The sequence below is a fragment of the Eremothecium cymbalariae genome, chromosome 6 (genome assembly GCF_000235365.1).
Source record: "Eremothecium cymbalariae DBVPG#7215 chromosome 6, complete sequence".
Taxonomy (NCBI): domain Eukaryota; kingdom Fungi; phylum Ascomycota; class Saccharomycetes; order Saccharomycetales; family Saccharomycetaceae; genus Eremothecium; species Eremothecium cymbalariae.
The window spans coordinates 745113-772402 of record NC_016454.1 but is presented as its reverse complement, the minus strand read 5'-3'; the positions used below and the strand labels follow the sequence as shown (position 1 = coordinate 772402).

The following is a 27290-nucleotide window of genomic DNA, read 5'->3' as shown; positions in this document are numbered from 1 at the left end:
AGTGCTTCACTCCGAGAGGTGCAACAACAGCGCCGCAATATAATATAATACATCATACAATATATACGTTGACTTTCTTCTCTGCCGCCCCCACTACGTAACTATACATAACAACTGACTTTTTGACGACTCAGTGCATTATCCTTCCAAGCATTTTTTTCATGCAATACGTACGCTAATTAGCAAAAGCCCTTTATCTCTCTCTGCATTGTGGCAAACCCCTTTGGAAGCTTTTGCTCTACTAAACAAATCTACTAAAAAGGTCAACGCGTTCGCTGCTGCTACTCCGTTGCGATTCCCCTAGTCGGTCGCTGTGGGGGAACTTTGACCTGCTCTCTCTTTTGAGACAACTCTCTAACGCATTTTGCGTTTTGTGTTTTATATTTCTGTTTTAAATTCTGTTTTAAATTCTGAAAACATTGTTTCTCGGTTTTTTATTACAGCATATCCGCCTGCGCCCATATCTAGCTGGTGATCTGAACCATCGGTACTTCGGCGGCCCTGCGGGAATCTAGGGGGCAGCATTCTGCGTGCCGTTACACACGCAGTCAGCCCTGCAGCGCAATCGCTAAGGAGGTTTGTGTGGTTTGCGGCGTTGTCTGGGTGTGCGCACGCATGCGTGCATATCTGGGCTCGAGAGAATGTCCCAGAGTTTACAAAAAATAATCGGCACGTGACCACACCAGGGCTATTCTTCGCCAATTTGTGGTCTCGTATGATCTTCGGGGAATGGGCTGGCTGGCTGGCCCAGCCAGCCAAAACCAGAGGACAAAATAATTCTCAAGCCGAAACGCAAGTCAATGGGTGTACTTCGACTGCAGTCGAAGTACACCAAGCACCTACCCATCCGTTATCCATCGTTCCAACGAAACATACTTTAGTCCGGTATCTCTGCTGCGTGCAGAATGATTTCTTTCTACGCTAATAATACTCATCGCACTCACTATACCTAAATACATCCGCCTCCAAAAACACAGTCCTTCTCCCTTCCACTACGTAGGCCAAACGTATACCAATCAATACCACCACACACATCACATTAATGCTGCTTCAAGACGCGGCCCCGACTGCACGTTTCGTTTCTCGTGTCCAAAAAAGCTCCAATGCCTTTCTTTTTTTCACTTCTGAGACCTCACTGCCTTGGTATCTTCACAAAATATAAAAAATCTAAGTCTGCTTCCTTGTCAAAACCAATGTATTCTAGTCAGGTAATATAGTAGTAGAGAGAGAAAAGTACACAGCATCTCCAGCAGGTTAGGTGTCTTCGGGTTATCGTCTCTAAATGAACAATTCTAGTGCTATAGCAGCTGCGAACACAGCTCTGGCTGTAAACAATATCACGAACACAAAGATGAACATTTCTTCTCCGCAACCACAGCAGGCATCAGCGCAACATTCCCATTCTTATTCTCAACAACCTGGGATTGGGTCGGCAGTGGGGGTGGTAGGAGGGATTCAAACATCTAGTGTATCTTCGGTATCAGCTCGTGATGACACGACGATTGTAGGACTACATTTTAAGATTGGAAAGAAGATCGGTGAGGGCTCGTTCGGTGTTCTTTTCGAGGGCACTAATATGATCAACGGGGTGCCTGTGGCCATTAAGTTTGAGCCCCGCAAGACAGAAGCTCCGCAGCTAAAGGATGAGTACAGGACGTACAAGATTCTTGCGGGGACTGCTGGGGTTCCGCAGGCTTATTACTTTGGGCAGGAGGGGTTGCATAATATTCTTGTGATTGATTTGTTAGGTCCGTCGTTGGAAGATCTCTTTGATTGGTGTGGGCGTCGGTTTTCTGTTAAGACAGTGGTGCAGGTTGCTGTGCAGATGATCACGTTGATTGAGGACTTGCATACACATGATTTGATCTATCGGGATATTAAGCCGGATAACTTTTTGATTGGTAGGCCAGATCAACCTGATGCCAACAAGGTTCATTTGATTGATTTTGGGATGGCGAAGTTGTATCGCGATCCGAAAACGAAACAGCACATCCCATATAGAGAAAAGAAATCACTTAGCGGTACCGCACGTTATATGTCTATCAACACCCATTTAGGCCGTGAACAAAGTCGTAGAGACGACATGGAGGCTCTTGGTCATGTGTTTTTCTACTTCTTGAGAGGCCAACTTCCATGGCAGGGCTTGAAGGCACCCAATAATAAGCAAAAGTACGAGAAGATTGGTGAAAAAAAAGAAGTACAAATGTCTACGATCTCTCGCAAGGTCTTCCTGTTCAATTCGGGCGTTACTTGGAGATTGTCAGAAACTTGGGCTTTGAAGAGACTCCCGACTATGAGGGATATCGTAAATTGTTGTTGTCAACCTTGGATGAGTTGGGGCAAGATTACGATGGCGAATACGACTGGATGAAGCTAAATGGTGGCCGTGGATGGGATTTAACTATCAACAAGAAACCAAATCTACATGGTTATGGTCATCCAAATCCTCCCAACGAAAAGAGCAGAAAACACAGAAACAAGTACCCTCAGCCCTCTGCCCCTCAACAAGTATCCTCTCCACCCGATCCTCGTTACGTGGGTGGTTCCCAAATACAACCACAACAAAGGCTGGATCCTACATCGTATGAAGCTTACCAACACCAGACGCAACAACGTTATGTGCAGCACCAGCTGAAGTCGCAGCACCATCAGTCACGTCTAAACCACTACCAAGCACAAGCCCAGCAGCCACAGCCACAGCAGTCCCAGCAGGCTCTGCCTCCGCATCAACAGCAGCAGCCACAGCAAACTCAGTACCGCAACCAACAGCAAGCTCAATATCCGTTCCAACCACACCCTTCACAACAAGGGATTCAACAAAAACAAGGCCTTCAAGGGCCTACTGGTACAAATGCAATTGGCACGGCTGCAGTAAACGGTCAACATAACGATCTTGAATCTGTTACTTCTGGTAAGGGTTTATTTTGCAAGATGAGTTGTTGTTAGAGAGGGGCCATGTATAATGATTTTTTTAAAAACCTTTCCAACTTGGTTCACCCACCTCTTTTCCCGTGCACCAGATACATACACACTCACGCTCTCAAACTCACGCTCTCATATACACATACACACACCAGCACACAACACATATGCACATACAACACAGCACGGAATACAGACATACAACCACATACGCATGCACAACTTAAAGCCACGACCATATACTATTACGCAAGTCAAGTTTCTTTCACCTACATACATGTTCACAATCTACGCTCACATCTACGCCTAAACTCACTCTTTTGCATAATAATACAAATGACAATGTCCTAATTCATTACACAACAAAAAAGTTCATTAATAGTCCTTTACTCTTGTCTTTCACTCTCTGTTTTCTTCTATACACTATTTCTCTTCCCTTTCTCATTACTCACTTTTGACTGATTTTTTGCAAAACTTGGGATATGAAAAGATAAATATCTCTTCAGGAGAACTATCTTCCCGGTCCCCATTTCTCATCTTCATTAAATATATTATTATTATTATTATTATTATTATTATTATTATTATTATTATTATTATTATTATTATTATTAATCTGCCGCCTGCACTTTTCTCCCTACCTTTCTTGTTTCCTTTATCAACTAATAAATATCCTTGGTTGATTTGAACCTGATTACTCTAGTTTATTCGAATCATTGGTACTAACGGTATTAGGAATGGTAAAGTAATATTAATACCACTAATGATACCACTAATAATAAAAATAAAAAGTAATAGCAATATTAAGACTAAGAATAATAATACAGATCAGATTAGACTTAGCATACAAACAAAACTCATGACATTAAAAGTCGACACATAAAGTCATATATCCACACCAGCTATTAGGTTGGATACATTGTTAAAGGAAGAAGCGCCACAAAATGCATATATTTAGAAGCAATGCAATGTGTGAATCCTCCGTCCATCCGATTGTGTTTCATACTTCCTCATTGTAGAAGGGCATTCGCGCGGACCTATTCAATTTCGCAGTATTTTCGAATGCATATGAAGGGGTAGAGCCTTGAATCTTTGGTACCTTCATAATATAAGACTCTATACGTTTACAGAGGCTCGGGTTTACTGTCATGGTGTCTCTTTATAAACGGGGCCATTATAAGAAGCACATACAAATGCACACAAGCAGGTAAATTCCCACCCCCACCTCCTAAGCCTCAATACTCCAGGTACTAATCACTTATTGCTGCCCTTTGCACAATATTTAACTACAATATCTGTTACCTGATGAAAATAGAAATTTTATCATCTATATCCCTGTCTATTTTATTAGCCTGGTATCCTCCCCACGAACTAAATAAACTGTATCTCCATCATCAATATTACCAGTCACACGGGCGGAGGGCTCCAATAATACCCACTCAGAGCCTTTAACAGTTTTATACAAATACAATTTCTTGTCCATATCAGCAGGCGCTGATAGATTTACATTTTTAATATTCAACTGCTGACTTAGGTAATCCAACACCCTGCCCAACGGCCACACTTTATTAATGAACATCTCATACTCCTTAGGTTCCTTTTCATCTATGCAGTAGCACCAGATATACACACGGTTGGATTGAGGAATGTTTTCATCTCCCTTGGCGGCACGTTTCATCTTCGCCAACTGGATTGTCTTGTTCGACGTAGTTAACTTCAACTTGTAATTCTTCTTAGAACTATACTTGTCAAAAAACTTCTTCAACTTGTCCAATGCAAAAGTATTCTTTTGACCAATCAATCTATCCTTTATCGATTGATTTGAACCTTCTGGCTGCGCCCTGGTTTGGTTTACTCTCACTGCTGATTTCTCGGGAAGCAATGACTTAAAATACGCCTCTCTATCACCCTTCCTAGAACCAGATACAGCCATCATCGTCCCCTTTGATAAGTCCCCACCACCCCTCACTAGACCCCGACAATTATGTTCTTCTCTGCTTCTATGCAATGCACAAAAGTCCTCACTACATGATGTGCAATGGAAGGGCAAAAAATCCACTTGTCTACAATAATGACAATGCTTACCTACATCAAGCATTCCATATTCCTTCTGCGTCATTCTGTATTTTTTAAATTTTAGCTTTTGTTATATTAATCTAAACCTTCGCCAGCCCTCAGGATAGAGATACTCTACCAGAGATTATGGATGGTGTATTAAGATATCAAATGAATCTTGGGATGAGTGACGCTTCCTTTTTATAGTTATCACAAGAGACAACGCGACGAAGAACTGATGCTTAGCAAAGTCACTCACACTTAGAGTTCAAGCATTGGTTAAGCCATCCGTTTTATGTGATTAGTAACAGAGCATTAAGTAATATTAGATTAGTAAACAAAATATACATCTAGGGGATTCTACTAGGTTCTTAAGCCATCCTTGAAGCCATCGATGAGGTTTGGAGAGTTAGTAACATTTTGGCCGGAAACTTTGGATTTAACACTAGTTTTCTAAGATATGTAATTTGAGTTTTTGATAGAAAATCGAAGCTAGATTTTAGGAATAAAAAGATATAGATGTCAGTGTCGCATGTCACAAACTTCTGTATACTGAGTGACACAAACAATAATGTGAAGTAAGAAAGGCTGGTTTATCCGTTGCTAATATGTGTTGAAAATGCACAACCAAGCTTCAGTGAGGAACAACTATTGATTACAGGTCTAAGTTTCTTTCAACACCAGGCTTGTGTGATTCACAAAATTTTGCTGCCAAAATAACCCCCCGGCATCTCTATTATAAGGAATAACAAAATAAGCTGAAATAGGGCATCATGGCATCTGTTACTTTTAAAGATAAAGCTGAAGTGATTTATATTGAAAACTACGAGCAGTCCAAGGGTCTGAATGGGGTGCTACATTGGATGACGGATTTAATTGAAAAAGACCAGAAGTTTTGGAATAATGATTTCGCAACGTTAGTAGTTGCAATTACCAAGGATAATTTCGAACAACTCTTATTGACGCTTGTCTTACTTCTGTACATTTTTCTTGCAAAGATATAAGCAGTTTTGAAACTGTTGGGGAAATACATGGGAGCTATTATTGGTTTTGCATATTAATGGAAGTAATGACCAAGAGTTTATGAGTTGATTTAATAGAAAAAACGAAAGAAGTAGCAGTCCCATAATAACCCATATGAAGAAAAAATCAAAAGAACGACAAAAAATAGTATTTCCTAACAACGTTTTCACTCAGGTCAATTCAGCCATTTTAAAGTGATTAGGGTTTTGTGAACAATAATAATGCAGTTAGAATTTTAAAAAACTTTTTTATTGATCTATGCCTCGCAAAACTCCCTAACGGTTACGAAATCTCTGACATTTGTTCCATCATGCCTCTATTTTGTTCCTATAAAACAACCGAGTCTCAAATTAATCAGATTCTCAAGCCTCTCTATCAGAGTAAAGTGTTTTTCCTGCTCTGAAATATATTAATATAACATACTGATTTAATGCCCTTCGAAAACGTAACTATTAGTCGTATATATATTGGATACAATATCATGCAATGTGAGAATAAACAAAAATGCTTGTAACATTACAGAACATGCGTTTGAACCGATAAAATGAATCGAAGCAAGACTTATAATGCCACAAAATGATTCCTGACGAATCAATCAATCGGTGACATTGTATTTTTTGGGAAACGGCTAACAAAACATGAATGCGATATCATACAACATATAATATTTCCAAAAAAATGAGGTACCCGATAGGCAATCCCTCCACTGATGTAATAGCATCTCAAAATTACTTTTTGTAGTAATATTAGTGTCACTGTAGGAATTTAACCAATATGTAAATAGCCTTTACTCTCTATGTTATTTCCGTAATATGCAGAGTTTTCTAATTTCTTATTCATTCATGCGTAAGGTCGATTATCTCTCTACCATTTGAGTCGCCGACGCTGAAACAATCACCGGTATGCTCTATATAGTCGCCGTCGTCGTCTAGAATTATTGTATCAGGCTTTCCACGCGAACGCAACTTTCGTCTACCTTGTCTTTCAATAGATACGCTTGTTAGGTCACCATCTGCATCTGCATCTGCGTCAATTACATTATGAATCCTCTTCCTTTTACTATTAGCATCTGCGTTCTTAGCATCAGTAACATCACTTACGACTATAAAATCCAACTCCTCACTTGTAGGCTCTAAGCCACTGACGCCCGACAAATATCCACACCCTCTGTTATTATATGCTCTTTCCTCAGCTGCTTGAGCAGCCATTTCCCTTGGTGTATTATTACTACCCTTGGCTGATCCTACAAGTGCACTGCTACAGATATGCCTTGTCCTGATAGGCAATTTTGATCCAGGCCTGACACCCAAGGCCCTTCCTTTACCAATGAAACTATCATACAGCCCCCTTTGCTCTATAACCCACTGTCTCCCACGTAGATCATCTAGTTTAGAATAAAACCTCTTATCATGCTTACCAAACAAATTATGCGTCAACTCATGCAACATAGTTTCTAGAATAGAATCGCGCGGCAGAAATCTAGTCTCATCTGTCGCCTCACGTAACCGAAGCATAATCTTAGACCCGTGATTTACATTCATCCCTAGAAGCCTACCCTCATTCGGATAAAACTCAACTAACTGCCCCACCGTAAACCTTTCTTCCTTCATAAGATACGACACCCGATGTACCATTTCCATTAGAAGAGACAGAGCATCCTCCTTTCTTGGCTTCCCCTGAAGCACTGCAAGATTATTAATGTGCTGATTCGTCCGTATATTTATACCCATCAATTAGTCAGCTGTGATCGAACTTTCATGCTCAATGTGCTTTAAATTATGGGACTTAAAGGAGTTGTGTATTTTGAAAGGACGTGAATTTTACGAAATTCGGTCAAAAATTTGACCATGCACTTCGAAAGACCTAAAAAGACGGATTAGCTTATAACCTTCCTAACAACAAACAAGAAGTGAAAATAGATTACACTGAGTGTACGGTAGTTAAAGGGGTAGGGTATATTAGAAGATGTCAAAAAAGAAGCAAACAAATGGTGTATCTACTACGGCTGTTGATTCTAGGGAAGAGGGTCCGCTCTTTGTAGCTCCCAGCACTGATTCCATTAGTATGCTATTAAAGCCGCAATTATTTGGTATATATGATGAGGAGATTGTAGAGAGTGAAGATACGGAAATTTACGAAGAGGCTAAAAAATCTGCAGGCAGGGCACTTGATGAATCTGCCCTCGCAGCAGCAGCAGCAGCAGCCCCGCGTTCTACATTACAGAAGTATATTCACTACGTTTGTTCGCTGGTTGTTCTGGGTGTTTCAGGTATTGCATATCATGAATTAAGTAGGAACTTACATGACAATCATTTATTACATGAGGAACTAGCATCGAGGCCCTTAGTGTTAGGTGTTAAGGTATGTCAACAACTGAGTTTCGGAATATTGCCGATGTGGGCTGGCTATGCAGTAGAGGGAATCTTCTTTGGATCTTTGTTGCCAATAGTAGATTATTGGCGGGGCATTTCAGTGGGCAAGGTTAATCTTTCAAGTGTTCTACGTGCGATCAATGCGATCATGGGTGTCTCTTTCGGTATCCGGAGAGTCGAATGGTCATCGTCGTTACAAGCCAGTGGCGCGTGGCTTCTACTAGACGGCATTATATGGCTGCTTTTTGATGGTTCGTTTTCGGTATTTCTACTGGGATTTGGGATCGGGTTGGTCACTGTAATAACGTGCTATGACGATATTACTCATTTTGCACAATTGTTATACTTTATCGATTTCTACTTTCTTGGATTATTGTATTTTGGAAAATTGGGAAGATATTTAAACCAAAACTGATACCCCTGATGGTAAGTTGGTACCTTACGCATCATCTTCAATTTATCTTGAATATTCTTTTTTACATCCCTCCACTTAAAGTTAAATACCTTTTCGTTGGAGTTCATTTATTTTTAGTAATTTGCAATAATTTATTTCCAAGTGTTATAGGCCTCCGTCTTATGTACATATAGAAAGATATAGTATCTACTTTTGATAATAATAATTTCGATCCATCTTATCTCTTCTTGCCCAGCTCTACCCCCATTCAACATTCTTCCGCTGCCACCTTTAGAGGTCGAACGTTAACCTTTCTAAACATGCCCAGTAAAAACAAAATACTCCCATCATTACCTATATATACATACATATACATATACGAGTATGTGTGTGTGTGCATGCGTGCGTGCGTGTGCGTGTGGGTATATACACGTATTCATCAGCTAACCTTACTTATTTGGTGATCTTGGAGGACCAGATGATATACTACTCTGTCTGTTCAAATTCTGAGAATCCAGGCCCCCAGCACTGCTGGACATGCGTCTCCGTATTATCGATTCCCTCAACCCGGATGGGTTTGTTACCGGCAAATGGGAGCTACCCACAACATCGGAAGCTAAATCTGCTGAATTCACACCCGCTTTGCTTAAAGCATAGTCTCCGCTATCAAAATATTTTCTCTCCTGTAATTTGTGCTTAAATAAATCCTTCTTGCCAGGCAACTTGCCGTACATTTTAAACAGCTTCAACTCCTGGGGAGTAAGCGCAGATACGTCCACATCTTCTTGCACATGTGGCCTGCTGCTCTTAGGTGATATATCGTTACTCATTACAGCGCTGCTTACTGGTTTTTATTTGCGCCGTCCACCTGAATGTAAGATCTTAGCTTTATTAATGTAACGGTGGTAATTATTTTACGCTTTTGTCCTTCCGATTTGCCCCTTTTAAAAGGAGTTACTATCACGTGATAACAATTCCTATCTGAAATACGCAAACCACTATCGACAACGAGCTATGAACGCTGGACCACACAGTCGTTAGAGATCAATTGGATCAATAGGAGGTCTTCATGGGGTTTTATGCTGGTAGATGGTGGATGGCTGGAAAAACAGGTGGGTAGTGTGACATTTATGTGGCCAAGACGAAGTTCAAAGTTGTATAACGGTAAGCCAGGGGTTTGATGTCGATCAATTCAGGCCCAGTTGGAAGAGTGTGGTGGGCAGCGAGCAATAGGAGAGGCTAGGGATGAAAACAAAACGGAAGTTCTTTGAAGACTTCTTCCTCTTTTTTTAATTTTTATTAGCTTGCGAGCGTCAACGGTTGGGATCTCCAGGAAATATTGGGAAATGTTGGATGCTGATACCATATGGGTGCTATTTATAAATCAGCACTTAAAGCCATGGGTCAGAAGGAAGGTTTCCTGTTCAAGCAGTTCTTGTGATGGCTAGGGAATAAGCATCCGCTACATGGAAATTGGTGTACAGAATGATATTATGGGCAGGTGGGGATGGCTGCAGGGAAGAAGGGCACAGGAAGGATATGTAAGAGGGTCAATGATATGGGCGGGGTTCACTGATGATGCGTGGAACGATGAAAGGGGTGAGCTCGGAATGGCAGAAAGTTATGATGTAGGTGTGTGAAACTAAGAGGAGGGCTGCCTGAGCCACCAGGGAAAGTGTGACAAGGCTAACTCCGAGGTGGGAGGGGGGAGGTTGTCACACTGTAAGTGGAATCTATCGCGAGAGAAGAACAGCGTTTTGTTATGTGCTTTATGTAGATATGGGTATTGGGAAGGAGCAACTGTTGAGTCAGATTTATTGGGGCCAAATGGGAATAAGTTTTGTGCTAATCAAGAACTCTGTCGATCAGACAAGGAATGTGTAAAACTGAAAGCGGGAAAACTAGGGGAGCAACAGTAGGCAAGGACAGCTGACTCGCCAGTTGCTTGGCTAAGCATCGAGTATATTGCGGTATGGTGTTATCAGAGGATAGCTTGCAGAAACTGGTAGTGAAGGTTTCCGAAAAGTGCGAAGACGTGGATGAAAAGGATAGACCCTTAAGTACGTGAGATCTGCATCTTTGTACTGCTAATATAAACAATGCGAGTGCTACTACTATATAGGCTAGTTACCTAGCATTTTTCAATAGCTGGTATGGATTGGAATGTTGCACAAGGTAGGATACAGCACCTAGCACCAATAGAATGTAAAATACCACAGAATACAGATCTACTGGAATGCCCATCTTGATGTTCACCACCGAAACGTTGATCGGGATTGTATCTGCATTAATTGGTGGATAACACTGCGGAACCACCTTGAAATGAACAAATATACGAGCGTCATCTGCAACGGTCCCTTGGAAGTTAACATCATGGGCGACAATTTGATACCCGAGCCCTTCCACGTTTACAGGATGCATAGCAGTCCAGCATATTCTTATCTGGTAAGTCTCATCCTGCTTTAAATCAGTAAGCTGTATGTAGAAAGTGTCATTAAGCGGAACAGGGTAAACCTGCAGCTTATGATTAATGTTGTAGAGCGACATGCTTGGAAAATAGTGTGTTCCAAGTTGACGTCCAACACGGCCATCATTCGATGAACTAACTTCAGTGGGGTGCAGGGGGAAATCGCGAGGAATATGAAGGTTAAAAGCTTCTGTATTAGCAACAATGCATTTCAAAACTGTTGCAATGCCACATAGTATGCTTACAAACTTCATTCTCAATGGGCTTTAAACCCTTTTTGTTGTCTTTATGTAAGCTGTTGAACTTGAAGAGGTTAGTTCGTCAAAGAGGTGGGAGTTTTTTCTTTTTGGCACTCTAGTTCCTTAATAATCTGTAAGATTGAAAGAGGCACTCGCGCAAGCATATATGATAAGCATGTGGATGCATGCATCATTTGTAACAAAGAGGGTAGTAGGGTATATCAATATACAAAAGGAATTTGAGTATGGAACAGTTGGATTCGTCTCATTCTGATTTAGAGATGAGTGGGGATGAGGAAGAACCGGATTTATATCAATTATTCATGGAGGAATCACAAAGAGATCAGTCACCGGTGGACGAACAGGCAGGGTTAGACATTCAGATATTACTTCTGGAGGCACTTCAGAGAGAACATGAACGAAATGAACAGCTGGGTATGAGAAGTATTAGAGGTTTTGGTGGGGAAGAAGATTGGCCGCCTTTTATCAGGCGAAGACCACAACTTCGGAATTTCTTGAGGAACCAAATACTTCTGGATCATATATTGATAGCGTTACTGTTCCCATTTTCTCTATTTAACATATTAAGAGCGCTTTTTAGTGAGTTAACATTCAGTGAGTATGATTTTTATATTGATATTTTGCAGTATTTGAGAAGGATTTCTGTTGTTGATGCAACTGGTAAATCGTTACTGTTATATACAGACAGTTTGGGATTGTTGGTCAAGTTCCACAACGTGGTGGTATTTTACACAAGACACATCTATTATCTGCTCAACGCAGTGCTGGGGGATCTTAAATGGACGGCGCACTTGTATACCTTTTTTGTGAGGGTGAATACCATATCTTTATATCTGGCATATGGGTTCCTTACAAGTTCATATTTGTGTTTTGCTGCATTCTTCTTTACTTTATGCTTTGGCATGACTGTAATAAAGAGGTATAAGGGAGTGGAAAGGATTATTAGCCAAATATACCAAAATACGGAAGGTCTCTTCTAAGAAACGAAGCCTGTGTCCTTTTTAACTCCTACTGTCATAAGATTGAATTTCATTTTCTGAGCTGCCTGGGATTGGCGCAGTTCTCCCAACACTGCAGTGTCCAAACCTTATTCAACATAGTATTCTCCGACATACAAACAAGTAAACTATGGCCAACGTATGAATGTAGGGATGGAGCTTACTGAGAGTTCTTGGAGTGGCATCGATAATTCACACACACATCCCAACTCCTACCTTGAAATTAAAAGCTTATATGCATATATTTTATATATATATATATTAGATGCCGGTCTGAATCTCCAATTCTAGTGAACAATATTATTCCTACAACCGTTACACTTATATATGCACGTTATAACAAGGAATAAAAATCTTGTAGAGAAATCTGTACATTAAAGTGAACCCAAATCCGAGTGCCAGGCCGCTCATTCGCTGGCACCCCGATCTTTGTAGTAAGGGGGCACTCTGGAAGAACACCATGCTCTCTTTGTATGCAGTTCCTTATACCGTTAGCACATCCTTAGGCCACGTAGATACTTTTATGCTAAATTAAGCACACAGGCAACATTTTGAAAGCCCCCTGTTCGCTTCATTGGAAAGTGTATGCGCTCTATGTCCCAGATCATCTAGGAATCCCCCCGTTCTCCTCTCATTGACACCAAACAGTGCCTTACAACGGCAAAAGCCAAAGTTACTCTCGTCATCCTCTCCGGTTGACGTCTTGGGTGTCAGCAGCACTTACACCTTCGAAAAATTGCTTACCTTCTTTCTGCCCGTTCTTCCATCAAAGCTGCCTGAATAATTTACGAATAATGCATGCCAAGCATGCAACCATGCAATGCGAAATTGAAATTCTCTCACAACTCACAAACAAGCCTCCACCCCTCTTTGGGGGTGAGAGAGGAAGGAAGGACACAGAATCAACACCTACGTAACCCGTCGCCCCGTATCGCGAGTCATCTTGATTTATGAGGAGTAGTCAGAGACATCCGTGACTATCCACTACTCCTTCCACAGTCAGAAGTCCTTGAATTAAACACAAACGGACAAAGAAAGGATACATACAAGAAATGGACCTTTTGATGGACTTTTCAATTGATTGGAAATCTAATCCATAAGACAACCGAACCAGAACCCAACTAACTACCAACCAAAAAAAATCTGCACTCTATCTAATACCATCGAAAAGCCCAAATTCCTCTTTGAGGATGACTGTCCCCCCCCCCCGCCCATATTAACCGCAATTGACAGGCTCCTCTGAAATAACCTCATTCCATATCCTCCTCCTTCTCCACACCTCTTGTAGCCTCGTGTGCATTTAATGCTCACCCGTAAGCCGCACGTAAGTTTTCTTGTCTTCTACCCTAGGCTCATACGGAAAGAAAACATATCCAACGTACAGTTCTCTAGTTAGTTCAAACTAAACCAACCAACCCTCGAATATATCACTATTATGGCTCTTTTTCCGGCCCCGGATCCTGCGTCGATTGGACTGGACTATCAAATCGTTCTTGCTTACATCATCCCGCACTGCCTCGTGGCGCTTACTTGCAACAGTAGAATTGAATAACCCGTTTTTCTTGGTCAAACAAACCAAGGCATTTCTTAATACACCCAACCCGTATGTTCTTCATATATTAGTTAATTCGGTCTCGACCCGCGCGAAACTCTCTTAATGCGTTCATTACGCAATAAATGTACTATTCATTGCATAAAATATGCACGAATACGCCCCTTCCCCCACACACAGAACAAAAATTAAGGAGAGTTTGTATGGCGCTGTGGCCGGCTCTGACGTTCGTCAAGGTGTTCAAAGCCCTCCACCTCCTCCATGGGATAAGCTTAATAAACGCTTGTCTGTCACTAGAAGTCGTATCTTTCCTTGTTCTTCAAATATATGTACAAAACGCGTTAACCCTCCTTTGCTATGGACTGTATCTGCACCGCACAACGTTTTGACAAACACCTACTGTCAGAAGGAGCACAGAAGGCCACATCCTAAGGCACTCCACGGTCCAGTTTTTTTTAAAACGAGTGTTTGAGTGTTTCAAATATTTTTCAAATTAGGTATAATTATAGGCTCGCAAATAAGCAGCAGCAGCAGCAGCAGCAGCAGCAGCAGCAACAACAACAACAACGACCAAGTAACCGACAACTAAGATTGAAATAACACATTGAAAACTTGGACCCTTTTAAAACCTCTAAAAACGTATAAAGGCTTCTGGGGGGTTTTCTGAACATAAAACCCGCCCGAGTGACTCAATCTCGAGTTCACGTAAGCAGGGCGCATACACAGAGAACCTTTCTGCCCCTCCCTCCTGGTCCAGCCTATATCCTCCTCATATCCTCCAAAATACTGCCTTCGTACCCTTAATTATTTTACATCGCCAACCTTCACATTTCTGCTTGAATTAAGATAAATATTAAAAACCGGTGATTTAGAACTTCCAGACATATATCATTAGTAAACAAGGGAAAAAAGGGCTAAAAAGTTTTTGTTATTTATTTATATTTACATCACTACAAGACAGTAAGAAAGGTAGGGGACATTATATTCAATAGGTGAATCGCTAATTGAAGGAGATTTTAGATATTATATATGCTACCGTTGTTAGATCCATACCAGCATGCGCAAATTGCGTGTGGCGGTGTAGATAAGGTGAACTCTTTACCGTCTAGTGTTAGCGCTTCATCTATTGAGGGCGCTACTACATTATCATTTGATTCTAGGAGTAGAAATTCGCTTCCCAATAGTTTAAGTTCCTGTCAGGAAAATGGGCAGCAACACTCGTATCAGCAGCATCAGCAGGGGCTGGCTGATTGTTGTTCATATGGGTGTCCGCAGGTGCCGCAGACGATACCGGAAGTTCCGGGTTATAGCAGGTCTTCTGATGGACAGTCATATGGTGTGCCAGTGTATGTGCCACCAAATGACGATGTGATGATGTGGATTGATCCTATGCCTGCACGGCCGCCACCGTACCGGTCTGTTAATGCAAATCAACGAATAGCGTATCCTGTATTTGAAAGGGAGGAGGATGGTTGTTTACCTGCCTACAGGCCGGCGGTGTATGACGTAACAGTCGTTATGATGAAGTTGGAATGGGTGTCTCCGTACCAACCAGCTACAATGAGGGCGTGGAAACATTACATAATGGAGATCAATTCCACACAGCTCAATTTTTATCACATCGATGACTCGTTAGTCCGTTGGATCAAGGAGAACCATAAAGATTCAGAATTGGATTCATTCCGCCCGCGCGCAGCGGCGTCTTCCGCGTTAACAGATAGTGCTAGTAGTAGTTCTAGCCAACATAGTAGTCGATTTTTCTCGTTGCACTTCTCGAAGGAGGCGTATCAGTTTACTGGGGCAGAGCAGGAGTGGATAGCTCGTAAGGTAAAGGGTGATAGAAAACGGTATTTGTCCAAGGATAAGCTGTACAAAAGTTATTCGCTACAGTTCGCTACCTTCGGCATACCTATGGATTATAAAAAGAAGAGTTATGTTCTTCGGATGCGGTGTCAGACCAATCAATTTCTACTAAATTTTGCTTATGTCGATGATATGATCATGTGGAATGTGCTTCTTTCGGTAGGAATAGGTGTTGCGTTGGATTTGGATCAGCGCGAGATGCCTTCATACAGGACTGTGCCCAGGAGACGTCGGTGTAGACGGCGCAGGAAGCGGCGTACAGATAACCTAGCAACTGCTCACGCTAGGGGTTCTGCCAAGTCGACATCCTTCGTAAATTGTAGTCGTTACAACAACGTATTAGGGTTGGTGGCTACGAGCCTGGAACGTCACCAGATATGGGGAAGTGGCCGGGAGAGATCTAGCAATAAAGGTTTACCGACAGCCGATTTTGGCTTAGGCTTGGGTTGGCGCTGGAGGCGTCGGCGCCCGGACGATTCGTGCCTGAATGTGCAGATGAGTCGAGAATCGGCGTACAGACACTCATGCAGGACGAATGAATCTACTATTACCAATATCACTTCAAGATTAAAAAACATATTCACACACGATAAAAAACATTGTACTACATCCACTAGTCTGAGAATGGATGCACAGAACATTAATGGCCTATATGGCATCGTTGAAGCTAAAAATGAGGAGAGGTTTCAGGTACCCAGTTTCCCGAAATCTTCTCTTTTAAAAAAGCATGGCGCTAGCAGTGCTTCGCCGGTGATTGACTCTGGAAGACAGATAACCCATAATGGACCAAGTTTAATGTCATCAGACACTGTATCTGCCAGCACAGACTCTTCTTCTACTACAACGCCGCCAATTGCTCGGCTTTCTAGTGTTACTGATCCAGCTGTAGATCGTGCTACAGGGCCGTCGATAGGAGTAGAAACGATCAATATAGTTCCCACCATTCCTGAAGGATTTAAGCCTAGTGGTTTCCGAGAGGAGCATCCTGTTGTATGCGAAACTGAAGAAGAAGTGATTGGGGCGGAGGACGTGGATGAAGACTCCATGGAAGTCGATATCAGTAGCAATGAAGGCAGTGAAAATACCCAAGATGACAGCCACCACTCCTACCACCGCACCCACAATTCGATTTACCTTGATGAAGGCATCCTTAGTGAAAGCGAGGATGACTACATGTATGACATGAACAACGTTCCGATATCGAATAGATTGTCAGGCCTGGAATCGGCACGATGGGTCACTAGTTCCCCAAACATCAGCAGTCAGCTGAATATGCAATTTGAGTACGGTTCAACCCAAGAAAAATGGAACCAACCAAAAAAGGAAATTCCAAGAAGGAGGTACATACGGGATTCGCTACGTTGCATCCGCCCGTTATATGATGATGATCCATGGCTCGGAACTATATTGGTACATCCCGTAAATGTGCCGCTCCCCAGCCACTGCTACCAAGAAAGCTTCGTCGATAACTCCGAAAATCAAAAGGATTTCATTTCCCTATCAATTACAAAAAGTCGAAGTGGTAAAAGACACCATCATCATCATCATCATCATACTAATAATAATGGCAGAAATCAAAATAATTCCAACAGTCAGTTTTTAAGATCTTGCATAGTAGGTCCAATGGGACTGGTTGGGATTACAACCAACAGAGTTCCATGGACCACAAATATTAATTGAAATATTGTTATTACTATCTCTGAGAAACTTAGAAAAAATCATCTCAATTGGTCAGGGTGTAGCCATCAATAAATAGGCGCAATACTATACAGGCACAGCTGGACGTTATGGTATTGCACTCGAGCGGGACTTGCAGAAGCCTGCCGCCCACCTTGCGCAGAGCAAAGGGCCATCATCCGCTCCAAGAGCGGTGCAAAGCCACGCCAAGCTAATAACACAGCCTCCAGTTTACAACGGAAAAAAGTATTTAGCAGTAAAAAAGGTTATTCATTCACATTCCTACACGGCCCAGCCGCTTCCTAAATAAGCTATGTAATGTAATACAGAGTACAACACTGCAAATCAAATTAGCCAACGCTCACCGGTGAACGCCATACAAGCCCATTGGGAACAGAGCAGGACAAAACGAACGTCATAAAAAAGGATTCGAGAAAGGAGAAAAAAAAAAAGCATCAGGGCTGTTTAAGCGATGACACATTGTGGGGACCAGACGTAGTCGCCGGAGTAGTTTTCTTTGTTTTCAGTCTTTTGAGATTCTTGCATTTTTAGTTTGTTGTGGAGTTTGGTATCAAATATAATTCGATGGTGTTTTTATGAGTAAGACTAAAACACAAACGACCGAAAACCGATTTGAAACCAATCTCTAACACTTGTATTTATACTTTTCCAAGCACATAGATGGATAATCAGTTTAGCTTGACCAGAGCAATGTTTAACGTGTTTAGATGCAGGCAACCAAGAAACTTCTAGGCGCAATTCCAGAAAGAGGGGAGGCTGGCAGCGGAAAGGGAGAGGAAGGCGGAGAGGAAGTGAAAGGTGCTAATAACATAGAATGCAATCGAAAATGGAACCCTTCAGTACCTTTGCCGCTATAGTTATCGGACAAATAATCATAATTGATACCGCTAAAAGAACAGAAAGCGATTAACCATTGTTTAAAAAACACGACTGACTGATTTGGCAAACGCCCCAACAAACTACTAGAACACCTGTACTTGCACAGTCCGGTTTCTACACTCTCAATGGAGAAATAACTGCGTTATCGCTATGGCACAAACACAGAATACGGCGATTCTTAGTTTGTGGAAACCATTTGCATCCACAGGATCGTACTCAAGCTCGCAAAAAATGGCACAATCTCGAGCAGATGTGGAGGATCTAAAACTTGACATTAGCAATCGAATAAACCTACCGATAAGCTTCTGAGAAGACAGCATCACTGAAAATGAACACATGTTAGCAAAAAACAAAATACTAAATTAAAACTGTATAGCGTGTGCTTTCAGAAAAATCCTATGGACTATTGGATGAATGAAATTCTCGAGAATAACAATCGAAATAATCGTAACAATGCTAATCTTGATCAAAACAATAGCCATCTTGTGCAATTCAAAGCTCACCCTTTTTCCATTCACGATACATACCGTATTCAATGTTCGATAGCCTAGTGATAGCAAACCATCTTGGTCGCAGCAAACACACCAACGCCAACAATACCAACATCAAAATGCACTTGATGGTCCATATAACGTGCTCTTTCCGATAAATCGATGCATGACGATTATTATCTGATGCTATCTTAATCATAGGGATAAACTACCCGACGCCTGCACAAACGTGACTGATTACACTGTAGTGTACTAATACTGCACTGCACTTGCCAAAAAAATCCCGATACGTTAGTTTTCGGTTATTGCTACAGACTTGTTCGACGGAGAACACGGTATGCTATCTATTGTTCAGGCTTCTCTGGCTATTGGGTCTCTATTGAACTCTAGGTAAGAAGGCAATATATAGTGATTAAACTGTACTAGAACAGAGTACGGCGCAATGTGTATTCGAGGTTATAGAAATTTTTCAAAAAAGGAACAGTCTATGGAATATTGAATTGATGGAGTAATTACCTTTCTTTTACAAAAGACACCCACATGGAGATATTGTGTAAAGCAGGATAATGCATGCTGGTTTCCAGATTGGATCGGTATTATTACAATGAGGAAAATGCTAAAAGAGATGCTAGATTCGGCTTACGTGGGGAATGGAGAGGAGAACAGGCGGAGAACGATGGGAGATGACTATGGTGACGAGGAGGAGGAGACGGTGGGTGGAGGCGAGAAGGAGGAGGAGATGGTAGACGGGCGTTTATGTGTTGAGTGCAAGGATGCAGCTGCGGAGAGGTTATGTGGTGATTGCCAAGAACAGTTCTGTGTTGTTTGCTTTTCGATGATACACAGAACTGGGCGGAGAAGGAAGCATTTGTACATGGAATTAACGAATGAGATCGAACAGGAGCAGGAGAACGGGGAGGAGGAGGAGTCTTTGCCAAGAGAGTTACCAGCGGTAGTGATGGATGCGGATGAGAAGATGCTGAGGGTGTTGTTGGAACATTCAAAGTATGTTCCACTACGGTTGAAGCACGAGGAAAGACACTTGTTCCGGTTATTAGAGGCAGCTTTGCGGGTATCTGAATATACAGATCGAGTGGATATTCTCTCTTCTAAGTCCCGAGCAAGGAGGATTGTGGAGCAATTGAAGGAGATATGTTCTGTGTTGTGTGGGTTGGTTATGGCATCCGATCTAAAGGCAGGGCAAAAGCTTGCTGAGATGAAAGAGTTTGGAGATAACGCCGCATGGTTCCAGGACGTTTTCGAAATAGGCAGACGCTATAAGATCATGAATCCCGAAAGGATGAGGGATACATTTGGAAAGTTGTGCTATATGGTCATGGATTCTCGTTTGCCACAGATCGAAGAGCAGTTAGAGTTCCACTTATATAAGCCAATTAAGACCGTGCAATCATACTTGAGTGATCCCAGGGACAATGGAAAGGCGCTTTCCATGTTTGAGGATAAATTGCTTCTCTATGCTACTTCAAATATTGATCCAAAGGGCAAATCCCGTGCTGAAATTAATAGGTTAGTGAGGCAAAAGGAGCTTTCCGTTGAGGAACTGGTGTCAAAATACTGCACCTCTGTTTTCTCAAGGGAAGACATTAGGCAAGTTCTTTACTCTATCGGTGATTATAATGCTTATATCAACGCTAACAGAAAGCCTATCGTGAGCATGCTCAAGAGATTGGACAGGTTTTGCGAGCCTGAGATCATTTCGAAATACCCTATCAGTATTCAGCAGGGCAAGAATGGTGCGAGACTAACACATGACCATGAAAGACAATGGCATTATGTCCAGCAGTCATTAATGTTGTGGTCAGTAATCCAAAGAAAGATGATCCAGTTATGGTATATCGCTGATAAGGATCTCTTCGACGGATCGTCCTATAAACTAGTTTCTACGGGACAAGGTTTGAATAGAGTTAAACCGTGCCCTGCACTTTACGAAGAGATGTATAATATTCTTAGCGAATGCCGTGCAAAATGTGGTGGTTGGGTCGGTTCTTCTGTTGTACATTTGGGGGATGATGCTGTTCCTAATGCTCTATTCTTTTTAGACAAATACACCCAGGTTCCAAATATATTAATACCTTTTGAGCAGACTCTATCCAACATAGACGACTTGGCCGCGGCAGATCCAGCCTTGAAGAATTACATTGATCAGAAATACGGCAGCATCGAGGATCTAAAACTCACTATCTTGCAGGATGCATTCGCACACATGTTTGATGGATCCGGTGCTGATAACTTCTATATGAGTGGGTCCTGCATTGATGGCCGTTTGACTTCCGCGTGGAACCACACAAACAACATTTCCAGAAAGGTATACTTTAACATCTTCCTAATGAACGGTTTTACTGGGTTCAATGGTAGTGAAGGCTTCTAAAAGAGATGCTTTTCAGCGCCTCCCGTTTCGTTATCCGGTATCAAGGGAGTGAATTCCATTGTAACTTATCTTCCCTAATTCTACATAAGGCCTGTGAAGAGATAAGCAGTGCAGCCTTGACTTAATACCATCCATAATGATATAAATTTACTATTTACTAGTTTATTAGGCTTGTAGATTCTGAATCATCCACCAATTCTCATTGGCATTCTCTATTTCAGCTTCAATGACTGTTGAACCTTCTGCCAACTTGCGGAGATTTTATTCGATCGCGGCTTTATGATTTTTTGCGCTAAGTTATAGTCTTTAAACTCAAAACAAGAGTAGTACAAGCTTAAATCTAAGGTAGTTTTGATTCAAGAGAGCACGTATTGAATTCAAGTGAGCGTTTAATAAGCATGCAGGAGGCCCTATATAATCAGCCGATTGTCCTAGATAATGGATCGGGAATCATAAAGGCTGGTTTCAGTGGCGAAGAGAAACCAAAGTGTTTTGAATATTCGTTGATTGGAACTGTTAAATACAATAAGGTGATGGCAGGTGGGTTGGAAGGTGATACATTTATTGGAAACCAAGCTCAAGAGCTGAGGGGATTGTTAAAGTTACGTCACCCTGTGGAACATGGAATTGTGAAGAATTGGTCAGATATGGAGCATATATGGAGCTACGTCTTTAATAAGAGTTTGCAACTGCAGAATGTAGAGGATCATCCAATTCTCATTACTGAAGCACCTTTGAATCCCAGAAATAATCGAGAACGGATGTGCGAGTTATTATTTGAGTCATTCAATGTTCCAGCATTATATGTTTCTATCCAAGCGGTTCTTTCATTATATGCTAGTGGCAGAACTACTGGTTGTGTAGTAGATTGTGGGGATGGTTGCTGTCATGCTGTTCCAGTTTTTGACGGGTTTTCCATACCTTCTTCAATTAGACGAATTGATATTGCAGGTCGTGATATTACTGAATTTTTACAGCTACTACTTAGGAAAACAACAGGCGTTTCATTACTTTCCAGTAGTGAGAGAGAAGTTGTTAGGATCATCAAAGAAAAGGCATGCTATGTGGCTAAGGATCCACATATCGAGGAGCAAAATTTCTCAATTAACCCAAACTACACGAAGTTTAAGTTACCTGATGGTAAGACGATAGATTTGGGCCAGGAAAAATTCAGGGCCCCTGAAATTTTATTCCAGCCAGAACTAATTGGATCTGAGTTTGAAAGCTTACCAGATATGTGCTATCAAAGTATTGAAAAAGTGGATCTTGATTTGCGAAGCTTATTATTTTCTAACGTTTTATTGAGCGGGGGTACTTCAATTCTCCCAGGGTTTGGTGACCGATTATTAAGCGAATTGAAATCTTTGTCAGACTCCCAAACTAAAATCAAGATCTTTGCACCACCAGAACGAAAGTATAGCACTTGGATTGGCGGTTCAATCTTGTCAGGTCTATCAACGTTTAAAAAGCTATGGGTTACTAGAGCTGAGTGGGAAGAAGCTGCAGATTGCATTCACTCGAGATTTATGTGACTGAGGGAAGAGGGAGACAGTCTCTATCTATATATATTCATATCACGGCATCCATGTACATCTTCGCCTCATTGATTAGTAAAACTTAAGCGGAATTATAAATTTAGTAAAAATGTATATATATGTATTAAGCTCGATATCAAGAGTTGTCCGCTTTCTTAAGCCAATCAGTTAAATACAGTAATATCTATCACCAAAGTCGCCTAAGCCGGGAACCAAGTACTTGTTCTCGTCAAGACCTTTGTCAATAGCGCCAGTAATAATCCTAATATCTGGGAATCGGGCTCTATACGCCTCGATGCCCTCTTCGCAACAAATCAAATTCAAAAATGAGATTCTTTCTGGTTTAACTCCTCTTTTGATTAACACTTCCGTAGCCATGATAGCACTTCCCCCAGTAGCTAACATTGGATCCAACAGGAATACATATCTATCAGCAATATCCTGCGGCAGCTTTTCATAGAATAACTTTGGTAACGCAGTCTCCTCATCTCTCTGAATCAAGATTTTGCCGATCCTCACAGATCGACAGCAGTCCCGTAATCCTTGTTCCATCGATTCACCTGCTCTAATGATAGACACGCCGCAAATCTTACCCAGAAAGGATACTCCTTCAAACTTCTGCATTGTATGAGTTTCCACAGTTGTAGGCATCACAGGTAAATGGTTAAGTCCTTCCTCAACAAGCAACCGAATGATTCTATCTGCATAGAAAATGAAATCTGGTCGTTTAGTATTCTTATCTCTAATTATAGTGTAAAGACCAAGCAACTGGTTTGATTGATTTAACAAGTGAACATTCTTAAATGGTTCTAAAGATGCCATATTCACGATAATTTGACGAGAGAGTTCTATTAAAAGGTTAATCAAAGATCAAATGTGTTTATAACTCCAACAACCACTTTTTATCCTTTTTATAATGCTTCTTTTGGAAGATATATAACGTTGGAAACGGTTTTTGGATATGTCGATGACCTTATTAAAAAAATCTATCCGGAATTTTGCATTCCAACATGACCATATCGAACACATAATGATGATAATGGTTAACACTGATAATATTGATGGCACAGCTTGTCTGTCGCTATTTTCGCATATCCAAACGGTCTGATGTGCAATATGACCGGAAATAAAAGCTCTTCATTATATATTATATGTACATTTTCTCTATTATAGATTTCTTCAATTGCTGGCCGGTCCTGCAATGAGATCACCACCTGCAACTGGAGATAGAGACAGTAAAATAGTTCCTCTGATTACGATCAATCCCAAATTTCTAGTTTTGCCTTCCAATATAACCGAAGAATCGTCTTCATCTCTTAAATATTCGACAGTCTCATCCAATACCAAGTTCATCAACTCATCATAACCTTTTAATATCCCAATAACCAGGCGTCCACCCATCACTTTGACTCTAACCTTGGTATCTTTATATTTAGCTAGATCAAGAATAGCCTCTCTCTTGGGACCCTCAAACTTCTTTTTCTGCTGCTGGTGTCCCTGTTGCTGCTGCTGCTGCTGGGGCTTATCCTGTGTATAACATAGAAAAAAGTTAGTAAACCGGTTATCTATACCTATTAAGGCATCCTGTGCAGACATCCTGGTGGTTCAATTATCCAAATCATCTCAAATGATCCACTACATACGCTCTCACTCATCTTTATGGTCTCTCCTTCAGCTGTTCTTTAGGTATATGTGTGTGATGTTCGGCACTGTTTTATCAATTTTGAAGAAGAACATATTTGGGAAGGAAAACAAGGAAAAAAGACTAGTTGGGAAAACAGGTGTTCAACCACACCTTTACATGATACTTTACAAGTCAATCAAGATCAAAAAAAGGGCTCTACAGGTGAAGAAGGTGTCTATTGGTTTCCATTTGCAAGGTATAGTTATTTACTGGTGATAAATCATGCTTAATTTGAAGGTATCGTCTAATCTATGTTCTACTGTTGTCAGAGTATCGTTAGCCTCATCATGTTCTGAACTGGCTAAGAAACTGTATGCTGTGACTGGTGTCCCGGAGAAGGACATGAAATTGGTTTTTGAATTGCCCATGGGGGCCAAGAAGACGTACTTGAAAGAGTTTGCTGAGTTGGATAAGAAGATTGGAGAGGAGTTCCCCGATGGGGTAGTTGAGGTTAGTGTAACGGATGTGAACGAGAATTCGATCGTCAACATGCTAGCGCATGAGTTCGAAAATGAAAATGCATGTGAAAATAGGGACAACGATGGTGTTGGGTTCCAGTTATCAGAGGAGGACTATGCAAGCAGGGGGGATACTGTGTTGGGCTGGAAGAAGCGAGAGAAACTGGGTGCCTTTAATCCGGAACTTCATGAGAAGTTGCATGCGGAGAGACAGAAGCAGAAATCCGCTGCTGGTGGTCTGAAGCTAAATGAGCGCTGTTCTGTTAGGACAGGTGGGGTGGGGGGGGAAGGAGGGGTATCTCAGCTTGAAAGACGTGGTTGGCTCAGATATATTGGTCCTATTGAAGAGGGTTTGGTAGATGATATATGGTGTGGTGTTGAGTTTGATGAGCCACTTGGCAAAAACAACGGTACTTTTAAGGGCAAGACATATTTTGGACCAGTAAAACCGCTGTATGGTGCATTCGTAAAGCCTACAAACGTTGAAACTGGTCCTCAGTTCACTCCGCTCTTGGATGACGAGCTATCTCTAAGTGACGGCGATGAATTATGATGCTTAACGCTCTACATTTACGTAAAAACGCATCATCATACTTCACGGAAGTTTGGTAACGGATTATAACAAATTTGATAAAGCGATGATGGCTTTGAACTGCTGAAACGCACAATCTAAGTGAGAATAATTGCCAACTGTAGTACATACAGACTTTTAACCTATTTGTCGGATTTCGTTCTTTCCATGGATTTGCTAGAAAACATTAAGAAGAATCTTATAGGCTCTTTTGACATTGATGTACGGTCTTCACTAAGATTGGTAGTTATCGTTGGTGGTTATATTCTAATCAGAAACCACGTTCAGAAGATTATAGCGAACAGGGAACTCAAAAGAAAACTCAAAGAAGATGAAGACTCGCTCTCTACGGACAGGATGAACAGCTTAGTTGAAGACCCAGACAAGGAATCAGAATCTACGACTACTGCGTTCGGCTGGGGCGAGACCACTAGAATGAAAGTGAAGAAACAGGAGAAGCTCTTGGAAGAAAAGCTCCAAACGTTGAGAAAACGTCAAGGAAACATTGATGACGACGATGATAAGGATATTGAGGATTTATTAGAGGATTGATTCGTTTTGAACCCCATCGTTCCCTCTATTTTATAACATATTATCAATTGTGTGATGCACGGGCGTATTATAGCTCTCCTGGAATTTTTCGGTTAAATAAAAATTTGTAGATAGATGTTTCTAACAACCCATCGCATAGGATCAATACAAGATAGAAACGCAAGGTGATAGAATCAGGTTGAGTTTCTGCCGCCCCAATCAGTTCACTAGAGAGTGTGTGTGGCTATGAGTTTTCGCAAAAGTGTGAAGACATCGTCATTTAGCGCTTTGCCATTTGGTCTCGACTATAGTGATGTTGGTGGTATCGAGAATACAGAAGGTCCTACGACACTATTGCCAGTTAACAACCCGATCAATGCTAAGGAGAGGGTGATTGCCTTAAAATATATAAATTTCATTAATTCAGTAAAAGATGGCCCCTTTTACACAGGCTCCATGTTATTATCTGTTGAGGAATCCGAAGATGGGAACAAAACGTCCAAGAAACTGATTGATAAAGGTCTTGACGATGGCGTAGAACGTTATTCTGATAAATATCTAAAGAAGAGAAAAATTGGAACGTCGGTGGATGAGCATCCATTCAATATAGAATTTTTCCCCAAAGAATTGTACCAAGTGATGGGTATTAACAAGAAGAAGCTACTGATGTTATCCAAGTTGAAGACAGTTGATGATATCTTCACCGGAAAAGCACAAGATGATGATAGTGGAATACCTATATTAGAAAAGCTGAAAGAATTAGTTGAAAACGAAGATGATGCTGACGAGGAGAAGGAGAATAATGGTGACAACTTGGAAGATGATATGGACGATGACTTTGACGATGATGATGACGATGACTACAATGCAGAAAAGTATTTCGATGATGGAGAAGATGAATACGATGGAGAAGATGATTATGCTGATGAGCCAGCATTTTGAATTGTATATAATCATTTGCATTTAACGTATTTGCTCAAAGTTCGAGAATCTCTATATATCTATTTTGCATCATTTTTCACATATTTCCAGAGATTTCGTTATTCAAAATCCAATTAGAATTCAAAAGCTATTCTTGTCATTAGAAGGTGGCCGGGGTGGATACATAGAAAACCAATCATCACTGTAAACAACAATAAGAGCCCGTT

General features: G+C 41.3%; 14 protein-coding genes and 1 further gene across 14 annotated transcripts; 9 read left to right on the top strand and 6 right to left on the bottom strand.

Moving 5' to 3' along the window:
* Window positions 1-1282: 1282 nt before the first annotated feature.
* Ecym_6394 lies at window positions 1283-2946 on the top strand (the record flags this gene model as incomplete).
* Window positions 2947-4261: 1315 nt separating this feature from the next.
* Window positions 4262-5041, bottom strand: CUZ1 (Cuz1p; the record flags this gene model as incomplete). The annotated part of the gene is made up of 1 exon (XM_003647537.1): window positions 4262-5041. One exon carries the CDS (start codon window positions 5039-5041, stop codon window positions 4262-4264), a length of 780 nt encoding a protein of 259 aa, XP_003647585.1.
* Window positions 5042-6836: 1795 nt separating this feature from the next.
* On the bottom strand, window positions 6837-7730 carry WSS1 (metalloendopeptidase WSS1; the record flags this gene model as incomplete). The annotated part of the gene is made up of 1 exon (XM_003647536.1): window positions 6837-7730. The coding sequence occupies one exon, from the start codon at window positions 7728-7730 to the stop codon at window positions 6837-6839; it is 894 nt and encodes a 297-aa protein (XP_003647584.1).
* Window positions 7731-7965: 235 nt separating this feature from the next.
* On the top strand, window positions 7966-8787 carry Ecym_6391 (uncharacterized protein; the record flags this gene model as incomplete). The annotated part of the gene is made up of 1 exon (XM_003647535.1): window positions 7966-8787. The coding sequence occupies one exon, from the start codon at window positions 7966-7968 to the stop codon at window positions 8785-8787; it is 822 nt and encodes a 273-aa protein (XP_003647583.1).
* A 428-nt stretch (window positions 8788-9215) lies between these two features.
* Window positions 9216-9596, bottom strand: Ecym_6390 (endosulfine family protein; the record flags this gene model as incomplete). Its single annotated transcript, XM_003647534.1, has 1 exon — window positions 9216-9596. The coding sequence occupies one exon, from the start codon at window positions 9594-9596 to the stop codon at window positions 9216-9218; it is 381 nt and encodes a 126-aa protein (XP_003647582.1).
* A 1297-nt stretch (window positions 9597-10893) lies between these two features.
* PGA1 (Pga1p) lies at window positions 10894-11487 on the bottom strand (the record flags this gene model as incomplete). The annotated part of the gene is made up of 1 exon (XM_003647533.1): window positions 10894-11487. One exon carries the CDS (start codon window positions 11485-11487, stop codon window positions 10894-10896), a length of 594 nt encoding a protein of 197 aa, XP_003647581.1.
* Window positions 11488-11717: 230 nt separating this feature from the next.
* Window positions 11718-12473, top strand: ASI2 (Asi2p; the record flags this gene model as incomplete). The annotated part of the gene is made up of 1 exon (XM_003647532.1): window positions 11718-12473. The coding sequence occupies one exon, from the start codon at window positions 11718-11720 to the stop codon at window positions 12471-12473; it is 756 nt and encodes a 251-aa protein (XP_003647580.1).
* A 2599-nt stretch (window positions 12474-15072) lies between these two features.
* On the top strand, window positions 15073-17586 carry Ecym_6387 (uncharacterized protein; the record flags this gene model as incomplete). Its single annotated transcript, XM_003647531.1, has 1 exon — window positions 15073-17586. One exon carries the CDS (start codon window positions 15073-15075, stop codon window positions 17584-17586), a length of 2514 nt encoding a protein of 837 aa, XP_003647579.1.
* Window positions 17587-19578: 1992 nt separating this feature from the next.
* On the top strand, window positions 19579-21363 carry Ecym_6386 (uncharacterized protein; the record flags this gene model as incomplete). Its single annotated transcript, XM_003647530.1, has 1 exon — window positions 19579-21363. One exon carries the CDS (start codon window positions 19579-19581, stop codon window positions 21361-21363), a length of 1785 nt encoding a protein of 594 aa, XP_003647578.1.
* Window positions 21364-21761: 398 nt separating this feature from the next.
* Window positions 21762-22895, top strand: ARP1 (actin-related protein 1; the record flags this gene model as incomplete). The annotated part of the gene is made up of 1 exon (XM_003647529.1): window positions 21762-22895. One exon carries the CDS (start codon window positions 21762-21764, stop codon window positions 22893-22895), a length of 1134 nt encoding a protein of 377 aa, XP_003647577.1.
* Window positions 22896-23066: 171 nt separating this feature from the next.
* FUR1 (uracil phosphoribosyltransferase) lies at window positions 23067-23720 on the bottom strand (the record flags this gene model as incomplete). The annotated part of the gene is made up of 1 exon (XM_003647528.1): window positions 23067-23720. The coding sequence occupies one exon, from the start codon at window positions 23718-23720 to the stop codon at window positions 23067-23069; it is 654 nt and encodes a 217-aa protein (XP_003647576.1).
* Window positions 23721-24077: 357 nt separating this feature from the next.
* On the bottom strand, window positions 24078-24553 carry LSM7 (Sm-like protein LSM7; the record flags this gene model as incomplete). The annotated part of the gene is made up of 2 exons (XM_003647527.1): window positions 24078-24425; window positions 24542-24553. 2 exons carry the CDS (start codon window positions 24551-24553, stop codon window positions 24078-24080), a joined length of 360 nt encoding a protein of 119 aa, XP_003647575.1.
* Window positions 24554-24804: 251 nt separating this feature from the next.
* ALF1 (Alf1p) lies at window positions 24805-25593 on the top strand (the record flags this gene model as incomplete). The annotated part of the gene is made up of 1 exon (XM_003647526.1): window positions 24805-25593. One exon carries the CDS (start codon window positions 24805-24807, stop codon window positions 25591-25593), a length of 789 nt encoding a protein of 262 aa, XP_003647574.1.
* A 186-nt stretch (window positions 25594-25779) lies between these two features.
* On the top strand, window positions 25780-26163 carry PGA2 (Pga2p; the record flags this gene model as incomplete). Its single annotated transcript, XM_003647525.1, has 1 exon — window positions 25780-26163. One exon carries the CDS (start codon window positions 25780-25782, stop codon window positions 26161-26163), a length of 384 nt encoding a protein of 127 aa, XP_003647573.1.
* Window positions 26164-26388: 225 nt separating this feature from the next.
* Window positions 26389-27084, top strand: RPC31 (DNA-directed RNA polymerase III subunit C31; the record flags this gene model as incomplete). The annotated part of the gene is made up of 1 exon (XM_003647524.1): window positions 26389-27084. One exon carries the CDS (start codon window positions 26389-26391, stop codon window positions 27082-27084), a length of 696 nt encoding a protein of 231 aa, XP_003647572.1.
* Window positions 27085-27290: the final 206 nt, after the last annotated feature.